General features: G+C 35.5%; 3 protein-coding genes across 3 annotated transcripts; 2 read left to right on the plus strand and 1 right to left on the minus strand.

Moving 5' to 3' along the window:
* Positions 1 to 4,399: 4,399 nt before the first annotated feature.
* Positions 4,400 to 10,375, plus strand: LOC113710120 (ABC transporter B family member 9). Its single transcript, XM_027232959.2, has 11 exons — positions 4,400 to 4,474; positions 5,297 to 5,472; positions 5,594 to 5,815; positions 5,920 to 6,158; positions 6,389 to 6,914; positions 7,113 to 7,386; positions 7,460 to 8,093; positions 8,213 to 8,441; positions 8,530 to 8,796; positions 8,875 to 9,138; positions 9,603 to 10,375. The coding sequence occupies exons 1-11, from the start codon at positions 4,471 to 4,473 to the stop codon at positions 10,248 to 10,250; spliced, it is 3,483 nt and encodes a 1,160-aa protein (XP_027088760.2). The 5' UTR covers positions 4,400 to 4,470; the 3' UTR covers positions 10,251 to 10,375.
* Positions 10,376 to 13,183: 2,808 nt separating this feature from the next.
* On the plus strand, positions 13,184 to 18,533 carry LOC113710286 (argininosuccinate synthase, chloroplastic). Its single transcript, XM_027233206.2, has 11 exons — positions 13,184 to 13,322; positions 13,917 to 14,113; positions 14,221 to 14,261; positions 14,374 to 14,452; positions 14,992 to 15,133; positions 15,557 to 15,605; positions 15,792 to 15,974; positions 16,450 to 16,524; positions 16,648 to 16,833; positions 17,675 to 17,763; positions 17,890 to 18,533. The coding sequence occupies exons 2-11, from the start codon at positions 14,047 to 14,049 to the stop codon at positions 18,446 to 18,448; spliced, it is 1,470 nt and encodes a 489-aa protein (XP_027089007.1). The 5' UTR covers positions 13,184 to 13,322; positions 13,917 to 14,046; the 3' UTR covers positions 18,449 to 18,533.
* A 606-nt stretch (positions 18,534 to 19,139) lies between these two features.
* Positions 19,140 to 26,902, minus strand: LOC113709473 (ABC transporter B family member 9). The gene is made up of 12 exons (XM_027232245.2): positions 26,156 to 26,902; positions 24,932 to 24,986; positions 24,053 to 24,228; positions 23,562 to 23,783; positions 23,224 to 23,462; positions 22,401 to 22,926; positions 22,033 to 22,306; positions 21,282 to 21,945; positions 20,965 to 21,193; positions 20,622 to 20,888; positions 20,271 to 20,534; positions 19,140 to 20,118 (listed from the first exon to the last, which is right to left on the minus strand). Exons 1-12 carry the CDS (start codon positions 26,408 to 26,410, stop codon positions 19,474 to 19,476), a joined length of 3,816 nt encoding a protein of 1,271 aa, XP_027088046.2. The 5' UTR covers positions 26,411 to 26,902; the 3' UTR covers positions 19,140 to 19,473.
* Positions 26,903 to 27,685: the final 783 nt, after the last annotated feature.

The raw sequence follows: 27,685 nt of genomic DNA on the forward strand, positions 1-27,685 counted from the left end.
TTACACTTTTCCACAATGTTTTTGGAAAGTTTTTTTTTTTACTTCAATGCAAGGACCAGATTTGGAACTTCGTTTTTATTCCCTTCAATGCAAGGACCGCATTTGGACTTTATTTATACTCGCTGTATGTGGTCTGTAATTTCCTACACCTTCTTCATAGCTAGGTCATTGAATTTGAATTTTCTAAGTCTTCAAAAGTTACAGTTTGGTTTTTATTTCTGGTAAGGTTTTTGTAATTAATTTGTTATTTCAATTTATGGATTCACTCTTCAATTCAAGTAGAACACATATTGCTTTTTTGGTTAGTGATTTAAAAGTGGCCTTTTGAACTATGTGTTTTCAAACGATTTTTTAATTGCCTTTGACAATTTATTAATTATCTTCAACAACATATTAATTTTTTTTATTTTCTAGGTTTCTGGGGTTAAAAAAATTTTGTGCAGTTTTCAATGTTTTCTTTTAGACTTTGGTAGAAAGTTTCTAAAGAACAAGAAGGTGTCACTGATTACATAAATGGCAAGACATCAAGTTCATTGTCATACAGCAGTTCACGTCATGCAATATACATCAGACTATTAAGATTTTTTATGTTTTTTGACTTAATAGCAAAATACATCTTATGTTTTCGTTTTGGTTTCTATTAGCCATGAACAGATTTAGAAGGTTACTGTGTTCCTATGACTTGATTGATTTTGAATTCTTATATTTTATTAATATTTCATTCGGCTTCTTTTCTTTTCACATTAACCTTATTAAGTACCAAAATTGATGTTTTGGTAACGGGTTGGCCATTCTTTTGTTTACAAAAGATTAGCCAAGATTTGATCTTCCCTATTTTCAAGTTTTTGAATGTCATCATATTGTCGAATTTTTTTTTTTTGCATTTTTAAATTTATTAATCATTGAATTAGATGTTTAAATTTACATTATAAGACTATTTTTGAATAGCAATGTATTTAAGAAAGGCTATAATAGATTATACAATAAGTTTGTATTTTATGCAAATATTTTTATGAACTACACTAAATAATTTATTATTTTTAGACAATTCCCATTCAACGAATGGGTACAAAACTAGTTACTTCTTAAATGCAAAAAAATCTTTTAAATTCTCTTAAGTGATTTGGGACATACAATAATATTCGAAGTAAACGAGCATGTGCACAAGTTTTCCTCTCAACAGATGAAATAAACATTGTAATGATAAGGGTTATTATCACTTTACCCCCTTCAACTATATCACTACTATCAGTTTACCCCATAACGTTATCTTTTAGTCACTCACTACTATAAATGATAAAAGTGGTTCGGAAATGGTTCCTAATTTTTCTTTAGTACCTTGATGGATGGACCCCTATGTATAATGATCCCAAATTTCAAAACACCATTTGGCTCTCTTCTCTCAGAATTTTGTGGCCAAGAATATATAAATGTTTCCTTGAGCCAACAAAGGCTATCCTTTTTTTTTTTTTTTTTTTCTGGCTAGTGTCTCTACCCTACCTTTCTTCTCTCGTTATGACTTTTCCTACCAATTAGTGTTAAATTTGGCAATTTCCTTAGGACTTAAATTTGGCAATTTCTTTATGACTTTTCCTGCCAATGTTAAATTTTGCAACTATATAAGAACAGATAAGGGCAGGAATCTTACACCATATTCTCGTTGATAACAAGCACCTCTCTTTCAATAGCAAACCATGCAGGAAAACACAACAGCTTCTCCTACACCAAAACAAACACAAAAATCTAGCAAAGCAAATGAAAAGGGTTTTTCCCTCTTCACCCTTTTCAAGTTTGCTGATGGAGTTGACATATTCTTGATGGTTTTTGGGTCAATCTGCGCCATTGCAAATGGACTAGCACAGCCTGTTATGGCACTCCTATTCGGTGGTGTTGTCGACACTTTTAGCACTGCGGATTACCAGCATATGCCTCAAGACATATTGCGGGTAATTTACATGCTTTCAATTAGTTTTTTCTTTGACAAATTTGTTTTTCCCATAATTTATTTGCATGTAACTGACTGTTTGATTAAATGACTGTTACGAAATATGGGTTAAAAAAACTTTTTTTTAACAAGTTACATGTTATCTTGTGCTTTAATTTCTTGCTTATTCCTTAATTTGTTCATTCAATCTATTTAAAATGACAAAAGAGTAGGATTAATCTTTCATACACCGTCAATGTATATACATTGACGAGATTAAATAAATGCTGCATCATCTGAATTTGAATTTAAATATCAAATTTTATATATATGACATGCATCTGGACCCGCTAATGTATACACTGTCAGTATATAAAAGATTTATTCAAAAGAGTATCCTAACTTGTAGTTCTTGAGCTGCTTTTGAGTACTATACTTAACCATTTCAAAACTTTATATATAGTCAAAACATGATGACCAATGTTTTGAACTACATTTTTACTATTTTTAGAAAACATAATAAGCAAAGTGGTCATATATAATTCATGAATTAATACTTTTAGCATTGATGATTAGTTTACACTAACATGTTTGAATACGCAACACATATGGAAAAAAGAGAATTCTATCTTTAAATGGAGGTCGTCTATCACATATCCAAACCTACTGCAAAATTTTGACAATGGAATAAGTACTATATGTAAGTTTAATCCTTCACGTATTTTAGATATGCCAAAGTACCGTTCTGTTTTTGTTTTTATTAAGGACCACATCTCTATCTGTATTACTCGAAGTTTTTGTATCAATCATGGAAGTGAAAATATTCGTTCATTATCTCTCCAATCTAACACTATTTTGGATCAGGGTCTCACAAGTTGGATTCTATCTAGTTCAATGTGGCTGATGTAATTCTTATAATTTTTGGTATAAATTCATACAACTTAGATATAAAATTGAATTTGTTAACTAGTACAACTAAGTTCGCCGTTAAACCAAAACTCTGAGAATTGCCCGAACCAATTTGAACTACACAGACTATAACTTATAATGCCCTTGATCCCATCCTCCTCGCCCTTCCCGAAACCATGTGTAAGATTATCCACAAGTACATCTTAAGGGGAGATTAATTCATTGCCTTCTTCAAAGTTTTCTATTTATTTTTGTTCTCTTATTGCTACATGAAAGTTGAATTTCATTAGGGAAAAAATAGTCCGGATCTGCTGCTGGAATGATTTGAAAGATTCATAACTTAAAATAATGATATTTGCTAACAAAAAAACATCCGAATAGGAAAAGAAACAAAGTCTTTGTCTAAAGAAATGCGTCGAGAAAGATAGTATAGCACCTTCGCAGCCTCTGGATTTGGTCAAGGACATTAGTCCAGTCACAAGTTGAATTATTATGTCTCTATCACGACCCAAAAACTCGCAAGTTAACCACAAATTATACACGAAAATTGTGTACACAAGTAATCTTTAGTTTTTAGTTAGGTTCAAGTCTATGTTCTGTGCACAGTACGTGGATGTTAATTGATGGACTCTGCTACTGAATTTCCTTTTTCACTTCTCTTTCCCCTCTTATGAAAACCAAGTTTAAAAAATTCAGCAAACCCACAAAGAGGCAAAAGGGAATACTTCATTATTTACTCAACAAGGCTTTTACATATAGGCTTTTATATATATATCAAAGCCTTATTGAGTGACAATGAAGTTATTCCCCTTGCCTCTTTGTTGTTTTGCTGAATTTTTTTATTCCTATGGGTTTATATATATATATATATATATATGAACAAACAGAGTAGTACTACTAGAACCACATCCTAGAGTAAGGGGACTCAATCTTCGATAACATATAAAATGAAGTAATAATATAAATAAAATCAATGAATATTTTTGTTAAACATATATTCTCTTTTCTAAGTTTACTGGGTTTTGAAGTTCATATCGTTGTTAAATTTAAACATGAAAATCATTCTCTCTATTTGAATTTAAAAACTTTAAAAGAATTTATTCTTGAAATAATTTCCATAATGAACTTTAAGTATATCCGAAATTCTTGTAAATGATAACAATCCTAAATTTTTAATTGTTTGAGGGTCTATATAGATAAAAAAAAAAAAAAATGTGTTAAATTTTAGCGAAGGCAAATAATAAGTAACTTTTGGAATCTTTGAATTTTCTAAACCTTAAAACTAATTTTGTCAAAGTAACGTGCGGGCATTTGCATCCCCTTGGATCCACGTAGCTGTGCTCATGATTAGGACTACATCACATCAAACTCACAGCCAAACTAATAACAGCGAAACCTACGTAACCAACCATACCTATTAAGACACATGGAACACTATCTAAACGAAACAAACAAATACTAAAGCTTCAATTATTATTTTTCTAGCATTCACCAAGTAAACCGAATAGGTCAAGATACAAGTGTCTATCCAGGGTTCCAGTCACGATACATGCACTTAATGAAGTTTACATCTTTGGCATTTGCAGGTATCTATCAAGCTACTATACTTGGCTGCTGGAGCAGGGATTGCTGCACAAATGCGTAGGTGTCACTATAATTTTCAGTTCTGTTATTAACTAATAAGTTTGCATGATGGGAATGCAATACATAGAACTAGAAGCTAGGGATTTGGATGGTTTGATCTCGCTAATCCTAATCAGTTGTATCGGTTAGACATACTTGTTAATCAAAACCTACCCTTTTTAACAGGTTACCTTGTTAACTACTTTACTGAAGAGGGTCTGATATACATACGTTGTAATCGAACTAAATACGTGTTTAATCTATTTTTTTTTTCGAAAAAAAAGCACATAAAATTTATTAACAATTGAAGACAAATAGTACTATCCGGTACTATTGGAATAAATATTCATTAAAAACATGCATCGTGACTGGAATTTGATTTCAAATTTTAATTCATATCATAAATTTTAGTCCCATTTCGTGTACAAGTATTACATACAGATAAAATCATGAAAATCAGATTAATTTGATTTGGTAATGTGCTTAAACATGGTTTACTTCACTTAGAGAGGAGCCAAATAATCTGAAAATCTTGCAAAGAATACCAAGCAACCATTTTTATGCCGAAATCCAGTTTCTAATGTTTGTTTTACTTCAACTTCTGATATTTGTAACTTGTGTTGTTTGGCTACAATTTCTTTTGCCATCTTCTTTGTTGTCTAATATACAGTTAATGATCTTCAAATTTACCACGCTCTATATTAACACACTAGTACTTTTCCATTTTCATCTTTTTTTCACTATTAAGGCAGATCACAGCATTGATCACTTCGATTAATGCAGGAACATACTGTTAACCTCTAGATGAACAATATGCATTCTTTGCTGGTTTTGTTGCAGAGGTCTCATGCTGGACCATCACAGGAGAAAGACAGGCTTCTAGATTACAAGGCTTGTACTTTGAAACATTGTTAAGACAAGAAATTGGATACTTTGACACTGAAATGACAGTGGGACAAGCCCTTGGGATGGCTTCAAGTGATGCCATAACCATTCAAGATGCAATGAGTGCAGAGGTAATAATTCATTTTATCCCTTAAGAAGTTCTAATCAGTTTCAAGTTACATAAATATTGAATTTCTCCTCTTATTCCCTTCACGCATTCCTGGACTTGCTTGACAATTCGTTTTTTTTCAGATAGGAAAGTCTATCCAATACTTGTCAACCTTTCTTGGCGGGTTTTTAATTGCCTTTGCTAGAGGATGGCTTCTTTCTCTGTCCCTGATTTCAATGATTCCTCCTCTTCTCATTGTTGGAGGGGTTACAGTGATTATTCTTGCCAAAATGTCCACTAACACTCAAGCTGCTTATTCTGAAGCCAGAGGTGTGGTGGAAGAGACTATTGGAGCAATTAAAACCGTATGTTACTTGATATTCTTCCATTTTAGTTCTTTGACATGATCTTGAATTAGGTTGTTATCCTAGAGAAGAAAATTGACATTATTTTCAAATTCTTGCACAAGGTTTCATCCTTAACAGCAGAAAATGAAGCCATCACTAAGTATGCCAAGAAACTGGAAAAAGTCAACGTGTTTTCTGCCAGACAAGGATTGGTCTCAGGGCTAGGATTAGGAACAGTGTCTTTTATTCTTTTTGGTGGTTATGGACTAACCATTTGGTATGGATCTAAATTAATCCTAAAGAAAGGTTACACAGGTGGACAGGTTATCAGCATTATAGTTGCACTGGTGTATGGTGGAATGTAAGTTCAGCATTATTCTTATGGTAAAATTTCATTAGTTTTACATGCGAATTCCAATCAATTTTTTAGGTAGGATTTTTTTGTCACAAATTACTCCTATCTAATCAGTGAAAATAAACATTCTACCTGCAAGAGAGAGGTTTGCAATTTATCTGACAGTCTAACAGTATCTACTGTTTCCATTGGACATTATAACCTCCCTAACAAGTTTTTCTGACTTCTTGCACTAGGGCATTGTTACAATCTTCGTCGTGTTTAAACGCATTATCATCAGGAAAAGCTGCTGCAAGTAACATGTTCAAGACAATCAAAAGAAAGCCAAAAATCAATGCTATTGATTCGACTGGGATTGTACTGGAAAACATCAAGGGTGAAATTCATCTAAAAGATGTCTACTTCAGATATCCTGCAAGGCAAGCTGTGGAAGTATTCTCTGGTCTATCTTTACACATCTCAAGTGGTAAGCATGTAGCCTTAGTTGGGAAAAGCGGATGTGGGAAGTCAACAGTGATTAGTTTACTAGAAAGGTTTTACGATCCAGATGCTGGTGAAGTACTAATAGATGGTGTCAGTGTGAAGAGATTACAGCTCAGGTGGCTAAGGGAAAAGATAGGCTTAGTCAGTCAGGAACCAGTATTATTTGCCACAACAATAAGAGAGAACATAGCATATGGAAAGGAAAATGCCACAGAAGATGAAATCAACAAAGCCCTTCAGTCTTCTTCTGCTGCAGCCTTCATCAAAGACTTACCACTGGTGAACACTTTTGTTTCTTTATTCCTCCCTTAATTTTTTGAAAATACATGATGAGATGAACAAGCTTCTGTTGGTGTAAAGATTACAAAATAATACAGAAAAGATTTGACTAGATCCTTCTTAATGCTGATATAAGTTACTGGATATTTGATTTTATATCACTGGACATGGAAATATATCAAGTAAGATTTTTATCAGGGTCTAGACACCATGGTAGGCAACCTTGGAGCTCAACTCTCTGGTGGACAAAAGCAGAGAATTGCTATTGCTAGGATAATTCTAAAGGACCCTACAGTTTTCCTTCTCGATGAAATAACGAGTGCATTGGACACAAAAACTGAAAAAGCAATCTATGATGAAATCTTCAAGATTGCATCAAGACGAACAGCAATAATCGTTACTCACAGTTTATCAAGTGTTGAAAACGTTGACAGTATTGCAGTTATGCATCAGGGAAAAATTGTGGAGCAAGGTAACTATGTCATTGTAACATGTCAAAATATTTATCTGATAACATTACTAACTCTTTCATGTCTTCTATTTAGGAACTCATGCTGAATTAATCAGAAATCAAGATGGGCACTATTCCAAACTAGTTAGCTCACAAGGGAAAAATCAAGTTGAGAATTCCAAACGGATGAATGGAGAAACAAGAAAGTACATCACTGAGACAATGGAAAATTTTGAGGGTCTGTTGTCATCCACTGAGAGTATTACGAGAGAAAGTTTATCAAGTACTAATCATTCTTCTAGAAAATATACTGGTATTAATACTCAGGTTAGTTGCAGAGAAAATGAAATAAAAAAGGAACACAAATTTCAAAAGCATTCAACCTTTTCAATTAAGTGGCTTGCTAACCAATGCAAAGATGTTGTCCCAATTTTACTGATTGGAACATTTTCTGCAATAGTTCATGGGATAGCATTTCCAGTATATGGGTTCCTATTCGCAACAGCTATAACAATTTTTTATGAACCTCCTAGTCAGCAAGAAAAAGATTCAAGTTATTGGGCACAAATGTATGTGTTCATAGGCAGTATCACATTCTTAGCAGTATTATCGCAAAACTATTCATTTGGAGCTGCAAGTGGTAAGCTGATAAAGCAAATTTCATTGCTATCATTTGACAAGATTGTTCATCGAGAAATTTGCTGGTTTGATGATCCTTCAAATTCAAGGTAAATTACTTAGTTGCTGACCTGTACATCAACATTGTCTAAGATACTTTTTTTTTTTATCGTTATTCAAAGTTGTAGACAACTTTTCTAAATTTTCTTCTTTTATTGCTTAATCTCAGTGGTTCGGTTGGTGCAAGGCTCTCTTGCAATGCTTCAATGTTGCAGAGCCTTTTGAAAGATGGCTTGTCCCTCCTTATCCAAAATATATCAACAGTTTTTGCTGGATTGTTCATAGCCTTAATGGAGAACTGGATGTTGGCATTGATACTTGTCGCATTGTGTACTATGTTGGCAATGCTAAGCTTCATTCAAACAAAATTCCTCAAAAGATTTGCTGCAGATGCTGAGGTTGATCAGATTATATTTGTATTCACAGTGCAGCATGAATAAGGATTGTACAGCATACCAACTTAACAAAATTTTCACTTGTTTTCAGCTTATTTATTCTGAGCAAAGTCAAGTTGCAAGTGATGCCATTGGAAATATAAGAACAGTCGCATCAATTTGTGCAGAAGATAAGGTGATGGAGTTATATCGGAAAAAATCTGGCACCAAAATGACACACTGGATCCGACTAGGAATTATAAGAAGTATCAACTTTGGCATTTCTCAATTTGGATACTTTTTCACAAGTGCCCTGTGTTTCTACATTGGTTCCGTTCTTGTTGAACACAAGAAATCAACTGTGGCAGAACTTTTCAAGGTGGATAGCGCACTTATACTTTCATTTTCTCATTGAAGTTTATAGTGTAAAATTAGGAGCTCTGGCCTGTGATTGCAGGTTTACTTGGCTTTCATAGCCTCAGCAGCAGGAATTGCACAAGCCAATGGTACGGCATTAGATGCAAATAAAGTCTCTGCTTTGGCTAGTTCATTGTATAACATTTTTGACAGCAAAGAGACAAATGGTTCCAGTAGCACAACGGGCATGACACTGAAAAATCTAAGAGGTGACCTTGAATTCCAAAATGTTAGCTTCAGTTATCCATCTCGGCCAAATGTGCAAATTCTGAAAGATGTGTCCTTGAACATTTCTCCTGGAAAGGTACAAAGTTTGTTTCACTGAATCTCTTTCTTAATTCCTGCTAGTACCTTTGAATTCATGCGCAGTAGATCATCTGATGTGTATAGTTGTCAGACCTGCTTCAATCCACTGGACTCTATAACTCTTGTTGGTTTTAGGCTCCAACTGGACTTGGATTGTATCAGAGTTGTACACTACACATTTCTGTTAAACCCAGGCTCTTATTGAAAAGGATTAATAGGATTGGACTATGTTTAATTCAGTTAATCTCAGCACTAATTGGAATTTAACCACATAAGTCAAATCAATACTGAGGAAGCTTCAACCAAGGATATGAAACATGGGATAATGCTGCAACACTGTTTTGCTGTTATTTTAGCTCCCTTTTACATTCAAAATGGTTCAAGTTACCATTCAACCTATATTCATTTATTTGGCACTTATCATCCAATTTACATATGACGCAAGGGAATTTGAGTTTGCAGGCTGTTGTTTTTGTTGGAGAAAGTGGGAATGGCAAGTCAACGTTAATAAGTCTAGTAGAGAGATTTTATGATGTTAAATCAGGATGTATATTATTGGATGCCATTGATATCCGAAACTACAACCTGAAATGGCTGCGACAGCAGATAGCTTTGGTCAGCCAAGAGCCCATACTCTTCAAAGATACCATTCGTCGCAACATAACATATGGCAGGCAAGAAGATACAACAGAAGATGAAATTGTTGCAGCTGCAAAATTAGCAAATGCACACAACTTCATATCAGCATTACCTCAGGGCTATAATACTCATGTAGGGGAATGTGGAGCTCAATTATCCGGTGGACAAAAGCAACGGATTGCCATTGCACGGGCAATAGTGAAGGACCCAAAAATCCTGTTACTAGATGAGGCAACAAGTTCTCTAGATGCAGAGTCAGAAAAAGCAGTTCAAGCTGCACTAAACCAAGTGATGGTAAGCAAAACAGCAATTGTTGTGACACACAGATTGACAGCAATTAGAGGGAGTGACACCATTGCGTTTCTGAGAAATGGCGTGATTGTTGAGAAAGGTAGACATGATGAGCTCATAAAGACAGCTAATGGGGCTTATGCCTCTTTATTTTCACATCATCTGAACCGCTCAATCTAGCTACTCCATGTGATTATGCTTATACCTGTCTGTATCCATAAGTTGTAGAGGCTACAAAAAGTGTGTATTGGAAAATTGATAATCGTTCACTGTACTCAGAAACAAAGAGTTCGCATTAAGCTATATTTTTTTTTCTGTTTTTAATTGAATATTCCTGGGGTTTGAACAACTATTATGTTTCTTGTCTGAGCATCTTAACCATTGGCTTGATTTCTTTCTTCAAGCCACTAATGAAAGTAGAAATGATCCACTTTGTTTTTGAGCATCGCCAAGGTTTTAGGTCCCCCATATTTCTCTTGGGCAATCTCCACTTCAAAACCCGTTGAAGCTTAATTACATCTTTAACTACATCCTTTGCCTTTTCTTCAATAAAGCTGTACACAGCATCTCACCGAATTCTTGCCAGGAAATTTTAATGAGTTTGGGAACTGGTGCTTATTGGGAATTTGGGACTGTGCAAATTGTAAAGTCATATTAAATGGATATCATATCATCACACGCTAGCATACTATGTTAGTATATTATTGTATTCTCCTATACTGGTATCATGTGCATGTAAGGATTGACCCGGACACCCCTGTATCGACAAAAAAAAAAAAAAAAAAAAAGAAATTATCATGTGCATGTAAGTTTACTAATAATACATGAATTATTATGATTATTATAAGAGACTGCATAATATAATTCATTATACACTTTTATATAATTCACTATAATATATTATTGTATACTCATAATATGTATGTGCATGAAAAAACTTATAAATGTGCATGAAGAGTTGTATAATCAATTATGATCTTCAATAATATAATTAATTATGCACTTTTCTTAATGATTGAGTTAATCATTTTAATGGAATTACAAACTGCTTAATGATTCTATATGATGTTGATGATAGAATTATGTATTGTTTAAGAATTTACGAGCTTAATGATTCTTTGTGATCAATGATGATAGAGTTATACATTGCTTGTGATATTGATTATAAAGTTACACATTGCGATTTTGGTAACAGTTATGCATTAGTTAATGATACACCGCTTTATATGTATTTTAATCCTGATAGTAAATTATACACTGCATAATTCAAATATATATTTGTCCTATTTTGTATTTGGAAGGGATTTCAGAGATATGTATCCGAATCTGACACCTAAAAATGTACCTATATTTAGTACTCATACTCGAGTCTATGTAACGTAGAATTTCAGTATTTGTCCTTTTTCATTTTTTTTTTCTAAATTTATCTTATATTTAATCTTTTCCAAATTTTGTATAGAATTGAATTTTAAATTTTTTGAATGTCATTAACATTTTAACCAAAAAAATGAAAAGCTGGATTTTCTTGAACAAGATAAATAATTGAATTCTTTTTCATACACAACCAAAAAAAAACTTGTCTAATTATTAATTAATTTCCGTTTGGACTGGCTTCGTTTGGGAGTGGAGGATTTGGACAGAAAAGAAAGGGAAAGAAGAGAAAGTTAGCTTTTCTTTCATTTGTTAGTTTTTAGTAGGAAAGAAAAGAAGGGAAATGGAATGATTTAAGAGGATGAATAGTATGTAAAATTTTTCCTTCCAAATTGGAGAGAAATGGAGAGAAAGTTGGAAGAAGCTTATGAAAGTTTTTTAAAATACCCATTTTATCCTTAAAAATGTCTTGAACAAATATTTAATGACTTTCATATCCAAAATCATTCCACTAATTCTCAAAACTTCCAAACAATATAACAATCCCTTCTCTTCTCTTCTCTTCTCTCATAACTTAAGTTTTCCCTTCTTTTCTTTTCTATCCTAAACTCCCAAACTTAGCCCTTATTCAAAATATGGACTACTATTCAATGCATTTTTAAATATAAATTATTCAAAATATGGACTACTATTCAATGCATTTTTAAATATAAATATCTTAAATTTGATTAGTTTATCAGTATCAAACATAGAAAGTTTGTTTATATTCTAGTTATTTTGTGATTTTCTTTATAAAAAGTCCAATGACCACTTTTTTGTTTTTTAAAAAGTCCAGCCATCATCTTTAATTGAAATCAATTAACTTTAGTCAACAGTTTAGTTTGAAACATCAAAATCCATTATAGTGAGTAGCCAAATAATTAAACAAAAATTTCTTTAAGATATTACAATTGTGTTTCTTCTTTTATTTTTTGAGTTGTTTGCTTAAACTCAGCATACACTAAATCATTTTTGAAAAACTTGGCCAACATTTTAACGATATCATTAACTCATGTGGTAGCACCCATAAAAGCTAGCTAGCAATCGGTATCAGTGAGATCAAAGAGAAAGTACATGGTAATGCAGTTGGTTTTCATTAAATAAAGACATTTTTTTATATAAAAATATTTTCAAATATTGTTAACATATAATAGTTGGATTTAATATATCAAATGAATAATAAAATAAAAGCACATATTAATTATCATATTATTTCATGGATGAGCACAATCAAAGCCTTGAAGTGTCATAGTCACCCATAAGTGACTGGCTTCTGGTAACTTTACAATGGGCATCAAGCCGAAAAAAAAAAAAAAGAAAGCCATATTTTTTATCCAATGAAAATATGCTAGTAACCTCCAAAGGGTCACTAGCATGTAACTTTACAAAAATTTTGTATCCTCCCTGATTATTTGTGCTGGGAACGAATGGCAAGTCCATGTAACATAGGTATAAAGTGTATTTTTTTAAAAAAAATAAAAAGTTCAATTAAATGTGCAATTAGGTTGAAAAGAACCATAAGTTGGGTTAGAAAAGATAAAATTTTTAAGTACAAGGGGCTGAAATTATATTAAAAAAGTGCAAAATTGTAAAGAGATTAAGTTACTTGTTAAAAAATAATAAAGTCAAAATAAAGGGACTTAGTTGCAAAATAAATATCATTATTGTCAAACCCTATATTCCTCATCCCTTATTCAGGTGCGGCCCCCACCCCACTTACGGAATCAAAACAGAGCACCTCTTCTTCTCCTACGCTTCTTCCAGCTAGCGAGGCCTGCGACGCCCACGCTCTCCAAAGAAGCGACATTTTCCAGCTCTTCCAGCTCTCTCTCTCTCTCACGGGTAATTTTTTTTAAAATTTTTTTTATACCCTAAAATTCTCTGAAAATCATGGTCAAAGCCTCCGTTCTAGCATTTTGATTCAACAGTTCTAGTAATCGTAAACTTAAACAAGAAATCATCCATCATGAACGACCTACATTTGTTCTGCTTGATTCCTAGAAAAAAAATGAGAAGAAGCTTACAGTTGAAGAATGTAATTGATATCAGAATTTTAACTGTTATTATGTTTCGTCTGGTCCCACCAACTGTGATGGATGCATTTATTAGATTCTTGTTTTGGGATTGGTTAAATTGTATACTTCTCCTGTATGGGGGTGTGGTATATACTGTTGATTCATGTTATTTTACGGATCTGTATTAAATGTTTGTAATTTATTTAAAGCATTTGTTTGTAATTCTATAATCATTCTATATCTCTTTATATATGGAAAAAGAAAAGAGCAGAGTGATTGATACTTTTTAATAGTAGTAGTTCTCTTGCATAATTGGTTGATCTATTTGTTTCTTCCAATTAAATAAATAAAAAAGATAACAGCATGAGGAAAAGTTCAAAACCCTTTTATTGTATCTGTTAAAAAATTCAAAACCCTGCAGCTGCACCACTTACAACTAGAAGAAGAATTAGAGCTTATTTGACGGTCCTCCGCCTACACCTCCACCCACCTCTGCTCATACCTCTGGTTCTGAGGGCGTATTTCTGTCCTTGTATCATCATTCGAACAGAATGACTCAGTGTCGAGCAATTTCATCTTGTACTTCACTTAATCTCTTCCCTGATGCCTCCAGAACAGGTAAAATATGGTCTCAACCTTTTTAATTCTGGATTTATCCTTTCATTTTTTACCTTCAAAATAAAGGGTTTTCCTGAAAGATTTTGGGATTTTAATGTTGTCTGCAGATTTGTCTGGAAAGGCGGCTACCTCGCTACCTTTGCACGAGGTAAGTAATTGTACTGCTTTTCTATTTTTTTTTGTTTTATTTTCTGTTGCTCGTTTTTTAAGTGCTGGGTTTTGAATTTTTTTCACTTATTTTCTTTTTCTTCTAATGGCAGCTAGGGGTGAAAGCGGGTGGACATTCTATTGCTCACTGCAGCTCGAAGAATTTGGCTCCGATTCGCATCAATAAATTTGGTATACAGTCTTTTCATTTTTTTCCTCATTTTGAGCAAAAGAAATACTCAAATGGTGTTATATGTTTAGAAACTAATTAATTGAATCTTAGCTTCTTGTTTATCTTTCTCATTGTAAACATTCCCGTTCACGCCCCAAAATGAAATGTTAAATGGATGGGAATAATGGGCAAGATTCAGTTTCAAAGAAGTTAGTTTGCTTAAATGGATGGGAATAAATTTTTGTTGTCTGTGTTTTTTGTTAAGATTGGGGACATCCCTTCTATATTTGCATTATAATATCTTTGTGCTGCTCAAACATGAATATCAAAAATCAGAAAAGGAATTTGGGTTGGTACTGAATGATGACTATTATTCTCTAACATATTTATACGAATTTGCATCATTGACAAAATTGAGGTGTTATAGGTAAATTTTATGGTCCATTTATTGGTTGCCAATTTTGTTAGCATTGTATTTTAAATTCTTGGGTTAGTTGCTATAAGGTTTCTTATTAGCTATATTTTCTGATGTGACACATATGCTTAACTGATGATGCAGCTATCCGTGCTGTTATAGCCAGTGATAAGGAGTCAATTCCTGTTGGTGTCACAGAAGGGAAAGTTCTACGTAAAAAATTGGACAAGGTGGTGCTAGCCTATAGTGGTGGTCTAGATACCTCTGTCATTGTACCTTGGCTCAGGTAACCTTTGATTGATATGTTCTCTATGTTCTCAAATATGACTGCTAAATTGACATTTTCTAAAGAGTGATACTCTATTTGCTCTGGGAACTCGGATGTGTCATTGCTGTATGTGTACCTATTACTTTTAAAAAAACAAATGAAGCCAAATTGGGTGATTACATAGAATTTTGTACAGAAGTAGTGCAGACGCTTGTGTAATTTGTAGATTTCTTGTTTATGGAGCTGTAATGGGTGAGGTTGAGATAAAAGTTAAGCAGACAGATTTCTCTGTTCAGTTAATATACTGTGGTAATTACATGGATTATACTTGGTTTGTATTGACTGGTATATTCATTTTATGCTTTCTATGAATAGAGATATTATTTTCCTTGTTCTGATCCTGCTCGTGTTTTGCATGTCTAAATTTTCTTCATGTTGCAGAGAGAATTATGGTTGTGAGGTTGTTTGCTTCACAGCAGATGTCGGCCAAGTAAGTGAGAATGGGCTACATTGTGGACACTTTTTTCATATTTAGTGCCGTAGACATTCCTTTGTATATGTGCTACTATTCATTTTATTCTCTAGGAGCAGATTATCACTATTGTTCATAATATTGCCAGATTACATTAGAAGCTTGTCTCTGTATCTGACACTTAATGCTGAATTCTATTTAAAGGGTATTAAAGAATTGGAAGGTTTAGAAGAGAAGGCAAAAGCAAGTGGAGCTTGTCAGTTAGTGGTGAAAGATTTGAAGGAGGAATTTGTGAAAGATTACATATTTCCTTGCTTGAGAGCTGGCGCCATTTATGAGAGGAAGTATTTACTGGGTACCTCAATGGCTCGCCCTGTAATTGCAAAGGTAAACTATGTGAAGTAAATAACTAAAATATGCACCATGGAGTCGTGTGTCTTAAAGAGTTTCACTCTTTGAGTATTCCTTCCCTTTCTTTCCTTCTTTTCCTTGCAACAGTTGGAGACGAGTCTTTTGCAAGTCCTCCTCCTCTCCCTCCCCCCCCCCCCCCCAACAAAAAAACCCACAAAAAAAAAACAAAAATACCCTCTTCCCACTTTCACCCTTAATTTCTGTTAAGCAGTTTGTCAAGGAAGTAACTTTAATGTGTGTATGTTGTTGTTTTGATCAAATATTGGATCCAACACTCCACAGAATCATTTTGAAACTTGCTATAGAAGCATTTTTGTTAATCTATGTTAAAGCTCCATGGTGCTGCGTTTACACAATATTCTTATAGTAGGGTTTCTCATTTCATAGGTGGCATTATCTGTCCGTTAAATTTTCTTTTAGCTTTGCACCTTAATTTTTTAACAAATCCCAGGCAATGGTTGATGTTGCGAGAGAAGTTGGAGCAGATGCAGTATCACATGGATGCACAGGAAAGGGCAATGATCAGGCATGCTTCAGAATTGATCTTTATTAATTTGATTGTTATTTGATCATATTTTCTTCTACGAACAATGTGATGTTTCTAGTAGTTCATGTTATTGGGGAGTATACCTGACTCTTGCTGTTGCAGGTACGTTTTGAGCTGACTTTCTTTGCTCTGAATCCCGAACTTAGTGTTGTTGCCCCTTGGAGGGAATGGGAAATAAGGGGTAGAGAAGATGCTATTGAGTATGCTAAGAAACACAGTATTCCAGTTCCAGTTACAAAGAAATCAATCTATAGCAGAGACAGAAACCTGTGGCATCTCAGTCATGAGGTAATAGCATGACTACCTTTCTTGAAAAGTAATTCCAGCTTATTATGATTTTTTAAATGATGTTTAGGCATACAAGAAAGCAGAATGCTTTCATTGCAAACCCCAAAGCACTTGACTAGCAGCTTCACCAAGATGTCATGCTAGTAAATTATAACATTCTGGTATTCAGTTCAGTGTGAAGTTCTTGCTATCCTGGTTGGGAAGTTTGCTCACCTATTATCTTGGCTTAGCTGGTTTGCATACTACTTTCCTTCCCAAAGATAGAAAGGTGATCTTATCTATTGAATCATTAGTCAATTCGGTCTAGTAAAAAAATCATAAATAAATAGCAGCTAAGGTTCTCGAGATAATAGAACGCAAAATAGTGAGCCTGGAAACATTAGAACATAGTAATTACTATGGTTTTATCTGTTTGGATGCCAACTAGGTTGTCATGGCTTTAAAAGTAGGCGAAAACAGATGTTATAAGCTATTTAACTTGTCCCCAGGACCCAGCTTAGCTGGTAGGGACATTTGCCAATGACCATAAGGCCCTGGGTTCAACTCTCAATCCCTGCCCTTTCCTCCTTCCCCTTTGTAAGGTTCAGAATCTCCCTGTGAACCAAACAGGAAAGAAGCTATTTAACTTGGTTTCTTTCTAGAAACATTCTGAACTTAGTCTTATTGTTCATTAGAAAAGCAGATCTGGTGCCAGATTCTGTTCATATCCTGCTATTTGCGTCGTTGTTTTAATGAGAATCGCTTTTGTTTAACTGTTGTTTTTGCATCCTCTTAGTTTTGTGAACTGATGATCTACGACCTAAATGTAGTTGCCATTGCTTGCTACTATATTTTTGTTTAGGGAGACATATTAGAAGACCCCGCGAATGAGCCAAAGGAGGACATGTACATGATTAGTGTCAACCCAGAAGATGCACCTGATCAACCTGAGTAAGGCTCCACCTTGTATAGTATATGATTCGTTCAGAGCAAAAAATTTGTGCTGATTGGGTATTGAAATATCTGACCTATTTTATTGCATAATATTCAACCACTTTAAATTCCGAGTCCTTTCAGGAAGGTGAAAATTGGGATAGATGCTGGACTTCCAGTTTCAGTTGATGGAGAGAAGCTTTCCCCTGCATCTCTCCTCTCTAAGCTAAATGAAATTGGTAAAAGGCACGGGATAGGGCGAATAGATATGGTCGAAAATCGTCTTGTCGGAATGAAAAGTCGTGGAGTGTATGAAACCCCTGGTGGAACCATTCTCTTTACAGCAGTCCGTGAACTCGAGTCACTTACACTTGATCGTGAAACAATGCAAGTCAAGGATTCTCTCGCACTAAAATATGCTGAGCTAGTCTATGCTGGCCGCTGGTTTGACCCACTTCGTGAGTCAATGGATGCCTTCATGGAGGAAATTACAAAAACCACTACTGGCTCTGTGACGCTCAAACTCTACAAGGGATCTATATCCGTAGCAGGTCGAGAAAGTCCATTTAGCTTGTATAGACAAGATATATCATCATTTGAGAGTGGCCAAATATATGATCAGGCTGATGCTGCTGGATTCATTCGGCTTTATGGACTGCCGATGAGAGTCCGAGCCATGCTTGACAAGGGTAGATATGATTAGTTTTGCTTCCATTTGTAGTAATACAAATAAGTTATCCGCAGGGGTTTCCATATTTTGCAATTTTGTTAGAACCGTCTTGTGACTAGATAGTGGTATTGGTTGTTCTTCGTTTTTTTTTGTTTGGTCGTAATGGCACGTATAGTTTAGCCTAACCTACTCCTACTCTTACTCCTTTTGGTGGGGAGGGAACCTACTCTATGGAGTGGTCCAACTGAGTCGGGGAACTTGACGAGAACTGAACCACCATCAAATTAGACAGATGCATCACACATTCATATGAATTTAAAACAAACCTCATATTGAGGCACGTTGATGGGAGGTAATGTTTTAATATTTGACCTCACACCTCACAATTAATGTGGTGGTCAACTCTTCTAGGTTGGTGGCTAACTCCCAACCTGATGGAGAGTGGTTGTTCTTCGCTTTGATTTTGAAAGTTCTGTGCAAAAATTTGCATATGTCTAGTCCACTCAAGATCTATAATATCTAAAGATGGATGATCTGAAGCTTTATGCCAGAGAGATTTGAGTAATGCGGAGAGTTTACAAGGAAATGGTGCAGGGTTATATACACATGGGCTATATTCATTGGTTTGAAAGATAAATCTTATTATTTTAACTTATTATTGTCGGAATATTATTATTAATAGTAATAAACCTTACATTGATAGAAAGATTAAAACAAAATAAACTAAACATAAAAGTGGTTCCATTACATTTTTCTATATACAGAATCAGCATTAGTAAAAAAAAAATAAACATAAAGTGGTTGCATTGCTAACCCTTTTCTATATACAAAATCAGCATATTAGCTTGAGTACCATATCTATAAACCAAAGTGATAAAACTCCAAAAAAAAAAAAAAAAAATGTGCCAAGAGTTGCAACATTGACTAGCAATTGAAGGTGCACGCATCAACAAGCGTACCATGAAGCTTATGTATCGTGACTCTGTTTCTACCACGAGTGGAGGGATCAGGGAAGGGGAAAAAAAATGGTTCTATTGTAGAATTATGAAGTAGCTGGCCTAGGTTGAAGTCATATGAAGTGCAACCAGTGATGCGTAGACACCATCAGGAATGTTCATAAGCGTATCATGTCCTCCTTTCTCAGCAATCACACCATTCTTGACTACTGCAATGATATCAGCCCCTTTTATTGTGCTCAAGCGATGAGCGACAACAACTGTGGTTCTATTCACCATCACCTTATCTAGTGCATCTTGAACTATACGTTCTGATTCTGCATCAAGAGCACTTGTTGCCTCATCTAGCAAAAGGATTTTTGGATCTTTGAGTATTGCGCGTGCAATGGCGATCCGTTGCTTCTGTCCACCGGATAACTGGACCCCTCTTTCTCCAACAGAAGTATCATATCCCTGAGGCAATCCGGAAATGAAGTTATGTGCATTTGCAGCTTTTGCTGCAGCAATGATCTCCTCCTCTGTTACATTCCCCCGTTTGCCATAGGCAATATTGTCCCGAATTGTTTCGTTGAAGAGTACAGGTTCTTGACCCACCAACCCCATTTGTTGCCTGAGCCAATTTATCTTCAGCTTCCACAATTCCACATTATCAAGATATATGTGCCCGGAGTCAGGATTATAGAACCTCTCTATTAGGCTAATGACTGTGGACTTCCCGCTACCACTTTCACCAACAAGGGCAACAGTCTGAATACAAGTTGAATGTTTGTGAGTCCAAATAACAGCATATTAGATGTGCCTATATAGGATGAGCCATCCTTTTGAGTTTTTTTAATAGTTTATAGAAAGTAGGTTGAGAAAAAGAAAGCTTACAGTAAAAGAATATCATTGGGAGTTACCTTTCCAGAAGGAATTAATAGGCACAGATCCTTGAAAATTTGAACATCGGGCCGTGTTGGATACCTGAAGCTTACATGTTGCAACTCAATGTCACCCTTCACAGTAGCAAGCACTTGACCCTCATCACTGCTTGAATCAATCTTAGGCTTACTATCAAGAATTTCAAATATAGAAGCAGCAGCAACTTTAGCTTTGTTAATATCTGGAGTCAAAGCGGTTGTCTGGGAAACTCCCAAAGCTGCCATTGTCAATGCAAAGAAAACCTGTATGGAACCTGTGTTAGATAATAAAAGATTTGGATAAAGATGCAAAAAAGCCTACTCTTGTGAGGTTTATGAGATGAACCTTACCTTGAATACATCACCAAAGGTTGCTTTCCCATGTTCAATAAGACGAGCTCCAATCCAGAAGATGAATGCAGTTGCTAAATAGTTTGCAGAAGACCCAAGTCCAAAGCTAAAGCCACTGACCATTCCTTGCTTAACACCATATTTCATGGGGCCTTCACATTTCTTTTGATATGTGTCCATAACCTTCTCTTCAGCACAAAATGATGCAACAGTTCTAATACTGCCAACAGCATCATTTGCTACCTGACTTGCTTCTTCATACATGACCTGCAGAGCATTGAGACGCGTATCAGTTCACTGCATCTTTTCTTTTTCCTGGCTTTGTGTAATGTGCAGGGATTACCTTGGCATCTCCACTAAAGCCCTTATGGAACTTCGCCTGGAGAAATCCTTGTAATCCAATGAAGGGTAATACGGCTACAACTATAAATGCTAGTATCCAATTAGCAGTAAACGAGATCACAAGCCCAGTTACTACTGTCGACAGATTCTGGACAACTAGCGCCAAAGCATCGCCCACCAAACTCCTCATAGTTGAAGCATCAGTAGACAACCTCGCACCCACAGCACCACTGTTTTTTGGGGAAACAAAAATTCCAATTTAAACTCCTGAATTAAAGCAAAGGGCATTGGGCCATGAGAACAAATGAATAAACTCACCTCGAGTTTGCAGGGTCATCAAACCAACTGATTTCTTGGTGGACTACTTTCTGAAATGACAAAGATCGAATTCTTTGTATTAATTTACCACCTGCAACTCCAAAAAGGTAATTCTGCACTGGTACAATTGCCAAAGTCAAAGCACCTAAACCAACAAGCATCAGTGACCAAAATCTCGCATCTTTCCTTAGTTCATGTGGAGGTTCAAAGAAAATTCTAATGCATTTTGAGAGTAAGAGCCCAAAAACAGGGAAGACAACACCATGCCCACAAGCAGCAATGGAACCAAGCAGCATAAATGGTAGCTCAGGTTTGTTTAAATTGAAGAGTCGTAAAAGTGAGAATTTTTGGCTCTTCTTCAAGTCAGCTTCATCAGTTCCATGTACATCTTGTCCTACTTCTGCTTCATGGATGTCAATGAGACCAGGAACTCCAAAATTGAGAGTGAAGGAATGTCTTGATGATCCTCTGCTCGTGGATCTCAGAGACATTCTTTGGCTCAAACTCCTATGTAAACTGTCATCTAAATCAATAGAAGCTTCTGATATCTCTACGTCCAATTTTGTGGAATTTCCTTTAGCTTGGTTGGACCTGGACCCCTCTTGCATACGGACAAGCTGGTAGTATGCGCCATTAGGATCTTTAATCAACTCGGAATGAGTTCCTACCAAATGATTTTTGGAGGAAAGTTCATAAATTGCCCCAAGTGAGAAAAAAAAAATGTAACATTCACAAATCATAACGTCTGTACCTTGTTCAACGAGTTTACCAGCATGTACTACTGCTATGAGGTCAGCATTTCTGATAGTCGTCAATCTATGTGCAACAACCACTGTAGTTCTGTTGATCATAACCTTATCAAGGGCGTCTTGTACTATGCGTTCCGACTCTGCATCCAGAGCGCTTGTCGCTTCATCAAGAAGAAGGATTCTTGGGTTCTTTAGAATGGCTCTAGCAATTGCAATCCGCTGCTTTTGTCCCCCAGAGAGTTGAGTTCCATGTTCGCCGACCATTGTGTCAAGCCCCTATAGAGAAGATAACCAGATTCTCAACATGGACAGATAGAGAAATCGAGAATCTGCATATATTCGAACAAATCAAATAATCAAGAGCCTTTACCTTAGGGAGTTTGTCGATGAATTTCGCAGCATTAGCCAGCCCAATTGCTGTTCTGATTTCTGAGTCCGTTGCACCTGGTTTTCCATACAGTATGTTTTCCCTTATGGAAGTTGCAAATAGGATTGGCTCCTGGCTCACTAGCCCTAATTTATCTCTTAACCATTTGATCTGCAGCTGCTTAATGTTCACGCCATCAACAAGCACTTCCCCAGCTTCAGGGTCATAAAATCTCTCCAAGAGACTGATAACTGTCGATTTCCCACTTCCACTGTGCCCTACTAAAGCTGCAGTCGTGCCACTAGGAACGTGCAATGTGAATCCAGAGAAAATTTGCACATCTGGTCTTGCGGGATACTTGAAGTATACATCCTTGAGGTCAATTTCACCCTTCAAGTCTTCCAAGACAATCCCACTATTATCATATGCATCAATTTGGGGTACACGCTTGATAGTCTCAAACATCTTGAAAGCTGCAGCTTGCCCTGCTGAAAATGCATTTAGACTGGGAGATGTTTGGCCCAATGACCTGATTCCAATAGAAATAATGAGTTAAAACTGCTCTTGAAATGCATTAATCCATCATCGCTTAGAATCCATAGCTTTGTTCAAGTTACAACTGATTTCATATATTTTGCCAAATCTCCTGAAGCATTAGAATCTTGTATACAGTGGATCAAAATCCAAGCTTATTAAACATATAATTAACCTCAAAATCTTGATATTTGCCCAATTACAATGAACTCAAGAACACAGAAAAACAAAAAAAAAAAGAAAAGAAAAGTTCGAACATCAAATAGATTAAAAGAAAACATTCTATACTTACATTCCTCCCATCATTATGGCCATCATGACATTAATGACATCCCCACCATTGTATCCTTTGGTTAAAACTAGCCTGGATCCATAATATATTGCTAGTCCATAAATAGAGAAGACAATCAGCAAGATCGTGCCAAGTCCCAGTCCTGAAACCAGTCCTTGTTTATTTGTCGACTCATAAGCAACCTGTAGTTTGTCGTCATATTTCTTGATTGCTCGCTTTTCTCCGGTAAATGATGCAACCTATGACACATTAAATGGAGAACAAAAATCAAATGAATTAATTCACTGGCTACAAATTATTACACCGATCCAAAACAAGCTTTTGCAGCAAGACTTTACCGTTCTAATTGCTCCTACAGTTTGTTCTAATACATTTCCGGCATCTGCATAAGCAATTTGGCCACGGCTTGACATTTTGGACATGAACAATGCCATAGCTCCTCCAGCAACAACCAGAGCAGGAATACAACTGCATAGGACTATTGCCAAACGCCACCCCTTGATGAAACCAATCACAAATCCTCCAAGAAATGTTGATGCAAACTGGATGAATTTCCCTACCTGTCATGTAGGCAAAGCATCAGGAATTTGCTTTTAAAGTTCTATACATCAGAAAATGCATGTAGTACCAAAATATCAGGAAAAAAAAAAAAAACCACTTGCTTCCTTACTTGAGAGATTATAATCTGAAGGTGCTTCCGGAACAATAATTCTATGTTGCATGTTGCAAATATATAACACTGGTGAGTTTTGTATTGGTATCAAGTTATGACGGTGTACGACTATCTTAAAACTGAATTAGTGCATTAGCATTTTGCTATAAATTTCACCTTTTCACCCATGGCTTCTTGGATGAGGACTGTGTCTCCAGACATTCTGCCAATGACCTCTCCTGTCGTTGTTTGAGTGTCAAAGAATGAAATGTCTTGCCTCAAGATTGTTTTCAAGTACAAACCACGTATGCGGGTCGCCTGTCTTTCTCCAGTTACCATCCAGCACGACATCTCTGTAAACATTCCATCAATCTTAGCTTATTCGTTTAAACGTAAACGTATATTTTAAACCGTCTAGAAAAAGTTGAACCAAAATTCTGCATCAACCAATTTCTTGAAATCCATTTCCCAATTAAAAGGCAAAAGCCATTGACCATTATATTTTGTGATACATAATTAATCATGCCAGGGTTGCTTACTTCATTAAATGACAAGCGTAAATATTTGACTAGTGATTGATTGCTTTATCCTCCTCTTGAGGGGAGGATGATTACTAGTTCTAGCTAGTTTTAGCACCCATTAATATAGCTATACACTTAATTGCTGCTGACCAAAACACCTCCTATACCAGAGGCCTCAGTTCTGGTCCCAAAGCTAGATACCTCTTCTTCCAGGGCAGCAGAAAGACTTGTTACTATGCATGAAAATTGCAAGAGAGTTTAATTATGGTAAAATTTCGGCCATGATAATTTCTGCGAAGCATCTTCAACGTCACTTGCCATCCCAAATTTCTTCCCCTCTATAATAGCCTCACCTAACACTGCTACAGTTTAGTTTAGCCTGATCCTAACTACACGTGGCACGTAACTAAGCAGCTGGAGAAACTGCTAAGAACTTTGTAGTGTTGCCTAATTCAGTCAACAAAGAATAACAATTTATTCAACAAAAATGAAAAAGAAAGAAAAAAAAAGAAGTAAGGAGTCAATCTTGACTTACGTAAAATGGAGGCAATGCCAGCGCCGATAGCCAAGTAAACATAATCAAGGCACACCTAAAATTCAGAGCAACAACTATTTAGTACGTTTGTCTTGGTGTTTGATTTAAAAAATAAATACCAATTTTTATTCTTCAGATTAAATAGCAACAAATATGGCTTGCTAATCCAAATATCAGTGTCATTTGGGTTGATTTTGCCAAAAAAAAAAAAGAAAGAAAGAAAGTAAAAATATGCACCTTACAAGTTATTGTTTTCAGAGAAGGTTTCTCCTGGTGTTTCATTAAAACAAATACCAATATTCATGCTTCATATTAAATAGCAGCAAATATTCATGCTAATCCAAAATTCACTATCACTTGGATTAATTTTTCCAAAAAAAAAAGAGAGTAAAAGTATGCACCTTAAAAGTTATCGTATTCAGAGAAAATCAGAACGGGATGCTCTGTTAAGTACTCATACATTCGTTCTTTGATACTGTTTCCATGAAGCTAAAACATTCCAGGATAGCAAGCAAGTTGCTCAGAATTTACTACTATTGTTGGGAAAATTTTCCAGTAGACATCAATAATGACATTATATTCGAGTAATCATTACGTAATTAACTCATTTCAGTTATCAAATGCTGGGCATGCTAATACTTTTTAAAATCAGTGCATAGCTTCTAGGAAGAAAACAACTGTGTATGAATCCGTTTGGTACGTGATGCATTTATTAGTTGGCAACCGTTACTAGTAACATTATAACATTAAATTTCGCAATTAATTTTGAGAGTAAAGGAAAGAGATTATTTTCGAATGAAGCAAGAATGTCTTGATTCGAATGATCATTTTCAGTCTCCTGTCTAAATTTGACTCTTACAAATATGAAGTGTAGTCAAAGGTAATATGGGAATGGAGATGGAAAGTCATTGTCAATCAAGAATATTTCTTGCATGGAAGAACAAAATTAAGAGCCTAGACATGATTTAGCAACGTTGCATCTAACAAACAATAGAGAACTTCGAATTTCAGAATTGCAGAATTTGGTACCCTAAGAAGACCTTAGAATTTCACACAGTACCCCACAATTTTTAAGGGATTTTCCCTGGTGAAGAACCCTCCTCCTCCATCATTATTCACATGCAAACGAAGAATAATGGTTGAAATTGACAAAAAAACAAAGCCAAGAAACATAAAAAAAAAAAAAAAAAAAAAAACACGCACAAAAAAAAGAGGAAAATTTACCTTCGAGATTTCATCTAAGAGATCTGGTTTTCCACTGCCACCACCAAAGGTATTAATAAGCTTCCCAAATATCAGGGTCATGATAGGCTGAGACATACCATTGCCAATGGCTCCGAGTGTTCCCCCAATCATTAGTGCAATGTCAAGACGATCTGCAAACGTGAAAAGCTTATAAAATGGCACTTTCTGTTGATCTGCATTCTGGGATTTTCCCGTTGTCGCCGACGGCGTAGTTTCCGACTCCGTTTCGGGCATTCTCAGGCCTTCTTCCTCTCTATATATCTCTCTCTCCCTTTACTGAGAACTTGTAGATATAAAAAGAGGGAGGGAAAGAAGATTGTTTTCCTGAAGGGCCCAAGCTAAATCTTCTCCCTCTCTCTATATATCTAACTCTCCCTTTTCGGAAAATTCCTGGAAAGAGAAAATGGAGGGAGGATTGATCGTTTTCCCGAAGGGACCGAGCCTGAGTCTTGGCTTGTAAGATAAGTATATATTTTTTCTTGCAAACAGTATTGCCCGACTGGTTTCTTGTGATCCTAACTGGCTTTTTGTGTTCCTGGATTTCATCAGATTTCATCAAACATCTTGGCCGCGTTTGTCTATTTATAGAAATCATAGGCTAGCGTCAAGAATGTTGAGTTTTATTTGTTTTCCCTTGTTCATCAAGCAATCCTTCTAGAAGGAGGCTTCCTTCCCGTGCGTGCAGTTAGTTGTGTACCGCTAGCTGGCTCTATGTTTCCGTCCATTCCGTTTTCACATGTAGGCCGCACACGATAGTGTAAATACATTGTATGAACTTTGTACACTTCTAGAAGATGGGACCGAGCTATCTTGCATTAAAGGATTGTACGCGCTTTGAAGTTTTGTACTACTACTTTTCACGTCCCTCTTTTACCGTTTTGTTTTTCTTTTTCATCTGTTTCATCCTAAATTATAATCCGCTTTTTCTAATCGAAAAATATACTTTAGTTAACTTTTAACTTCTCTAAAATTCTCGTATGTATGTACTTTATTATCACTGATCGAATAACCCACCTTATTTAGTACAATTAACTTTTCCATCAATAATTGCTTTGATTCAACCCTTGAATGGTGCAACTTTCCATCAATATTATTATTATAATTAACGTAAAAAAGTATAATATAGGAGTACAAGACTACAATCGAAATCCAGAATAGAGAGTGGAGTACAAGTAACAAAGGATGAATCCAAATGTAATACAACTTTGACTAGCATTACTACACAGATGGTGGCTCTAGCAGCCCACTTAGACTGGGAAAAACATTAGCCTACTTGCCAAGAATGAGATGCGATGTTCAACCTTGGCAGCGAGAGTAACTTAAGGGTGACTGACTCTCCAGCCAATTGCACTAACCTAGCTAGTTATCTATCCAACTGATTTTTTTGTTAAGCTTAACAATTCAAAATGGACAAAAGAGTTGTAACCATATGCTTTTAGTTGAGTCTATTTGGATAGAAGATTATACTATTTTAAATTTTTTGCAATATGATATATATGAGATAAAAAA

Source organism: Coffea arabica, chromosome 9e (genome assembly GCF_036785885.1).
Source record: "Coffea arabica cultivar ET-39 chromosome 9e, Coffea Arabica ET-39 HiFi, whole genome shotgun sequence".
Lineage (NCBI taxonomy): Eukaryota > Viridiplantae > Streptophyta > Magnoliopsida > Gentianales > Rubiaceae > Coffea > Coffea arabica.

Coding starts and splice junctions, on each gene's coding strand:
- LOC113710120 (XM_027232959.2), top strand. Junction 5,473..5,593: donor AAGATGCAATGAGTGCAGAG/GTAATAATTCAT, acceptor GTTTTTTTTCAG/ATAGGAAAGTCTATCCAATA. Junction 6,159..6,388: donor GCACTGGTGTATGGTGGAAT/GTAAGTTCAGCA, acceptor TTCTTGCACTAG/GGCATTGTTACAATCTTCGT.
- LOC113710286 (XM_027233206.2), top strand. CDS start 14,047: ATGACTCAGTGTCGAGCAATTTCATCTTGTACTTCACTTAATCTCTTC. Junction 14,262..14,373: donor CCTCGCTACCTTTGCACGAG/GTAAGTAATTGT, acceptor TTCTAATGGCAG/CTAGGGGTGAAAGCGGGTGG. Junction 16,834..17,674: donor TGTGGCATCTCAGTCATGAG/GTAATAGCATGA, acceptor ATTTTTGTTTAG/GGAGACATATTAGAAGACCC.
- LOC113709473 (XM_027232245.2), bottom strand. CDS start 26,410: ATGCCCGAAACGGAGTCGGAAACTACGCCGTCGGCGACAACGGGAAAA. Junction 23,784..24,052: donor AAGAAGCCATGGGTGAAAAG/GTGAAATTTATA, acceptor CCTACATGACAG/GTAGGGAAATTCATCCAGTT. Junction 22,307..22,400: donor TCATCGACAAACTCCCTAAG/GTAAAGGCTCTT, acceptor TCTTCTCTATAG/GGGCTTGACACAATGGTCGG.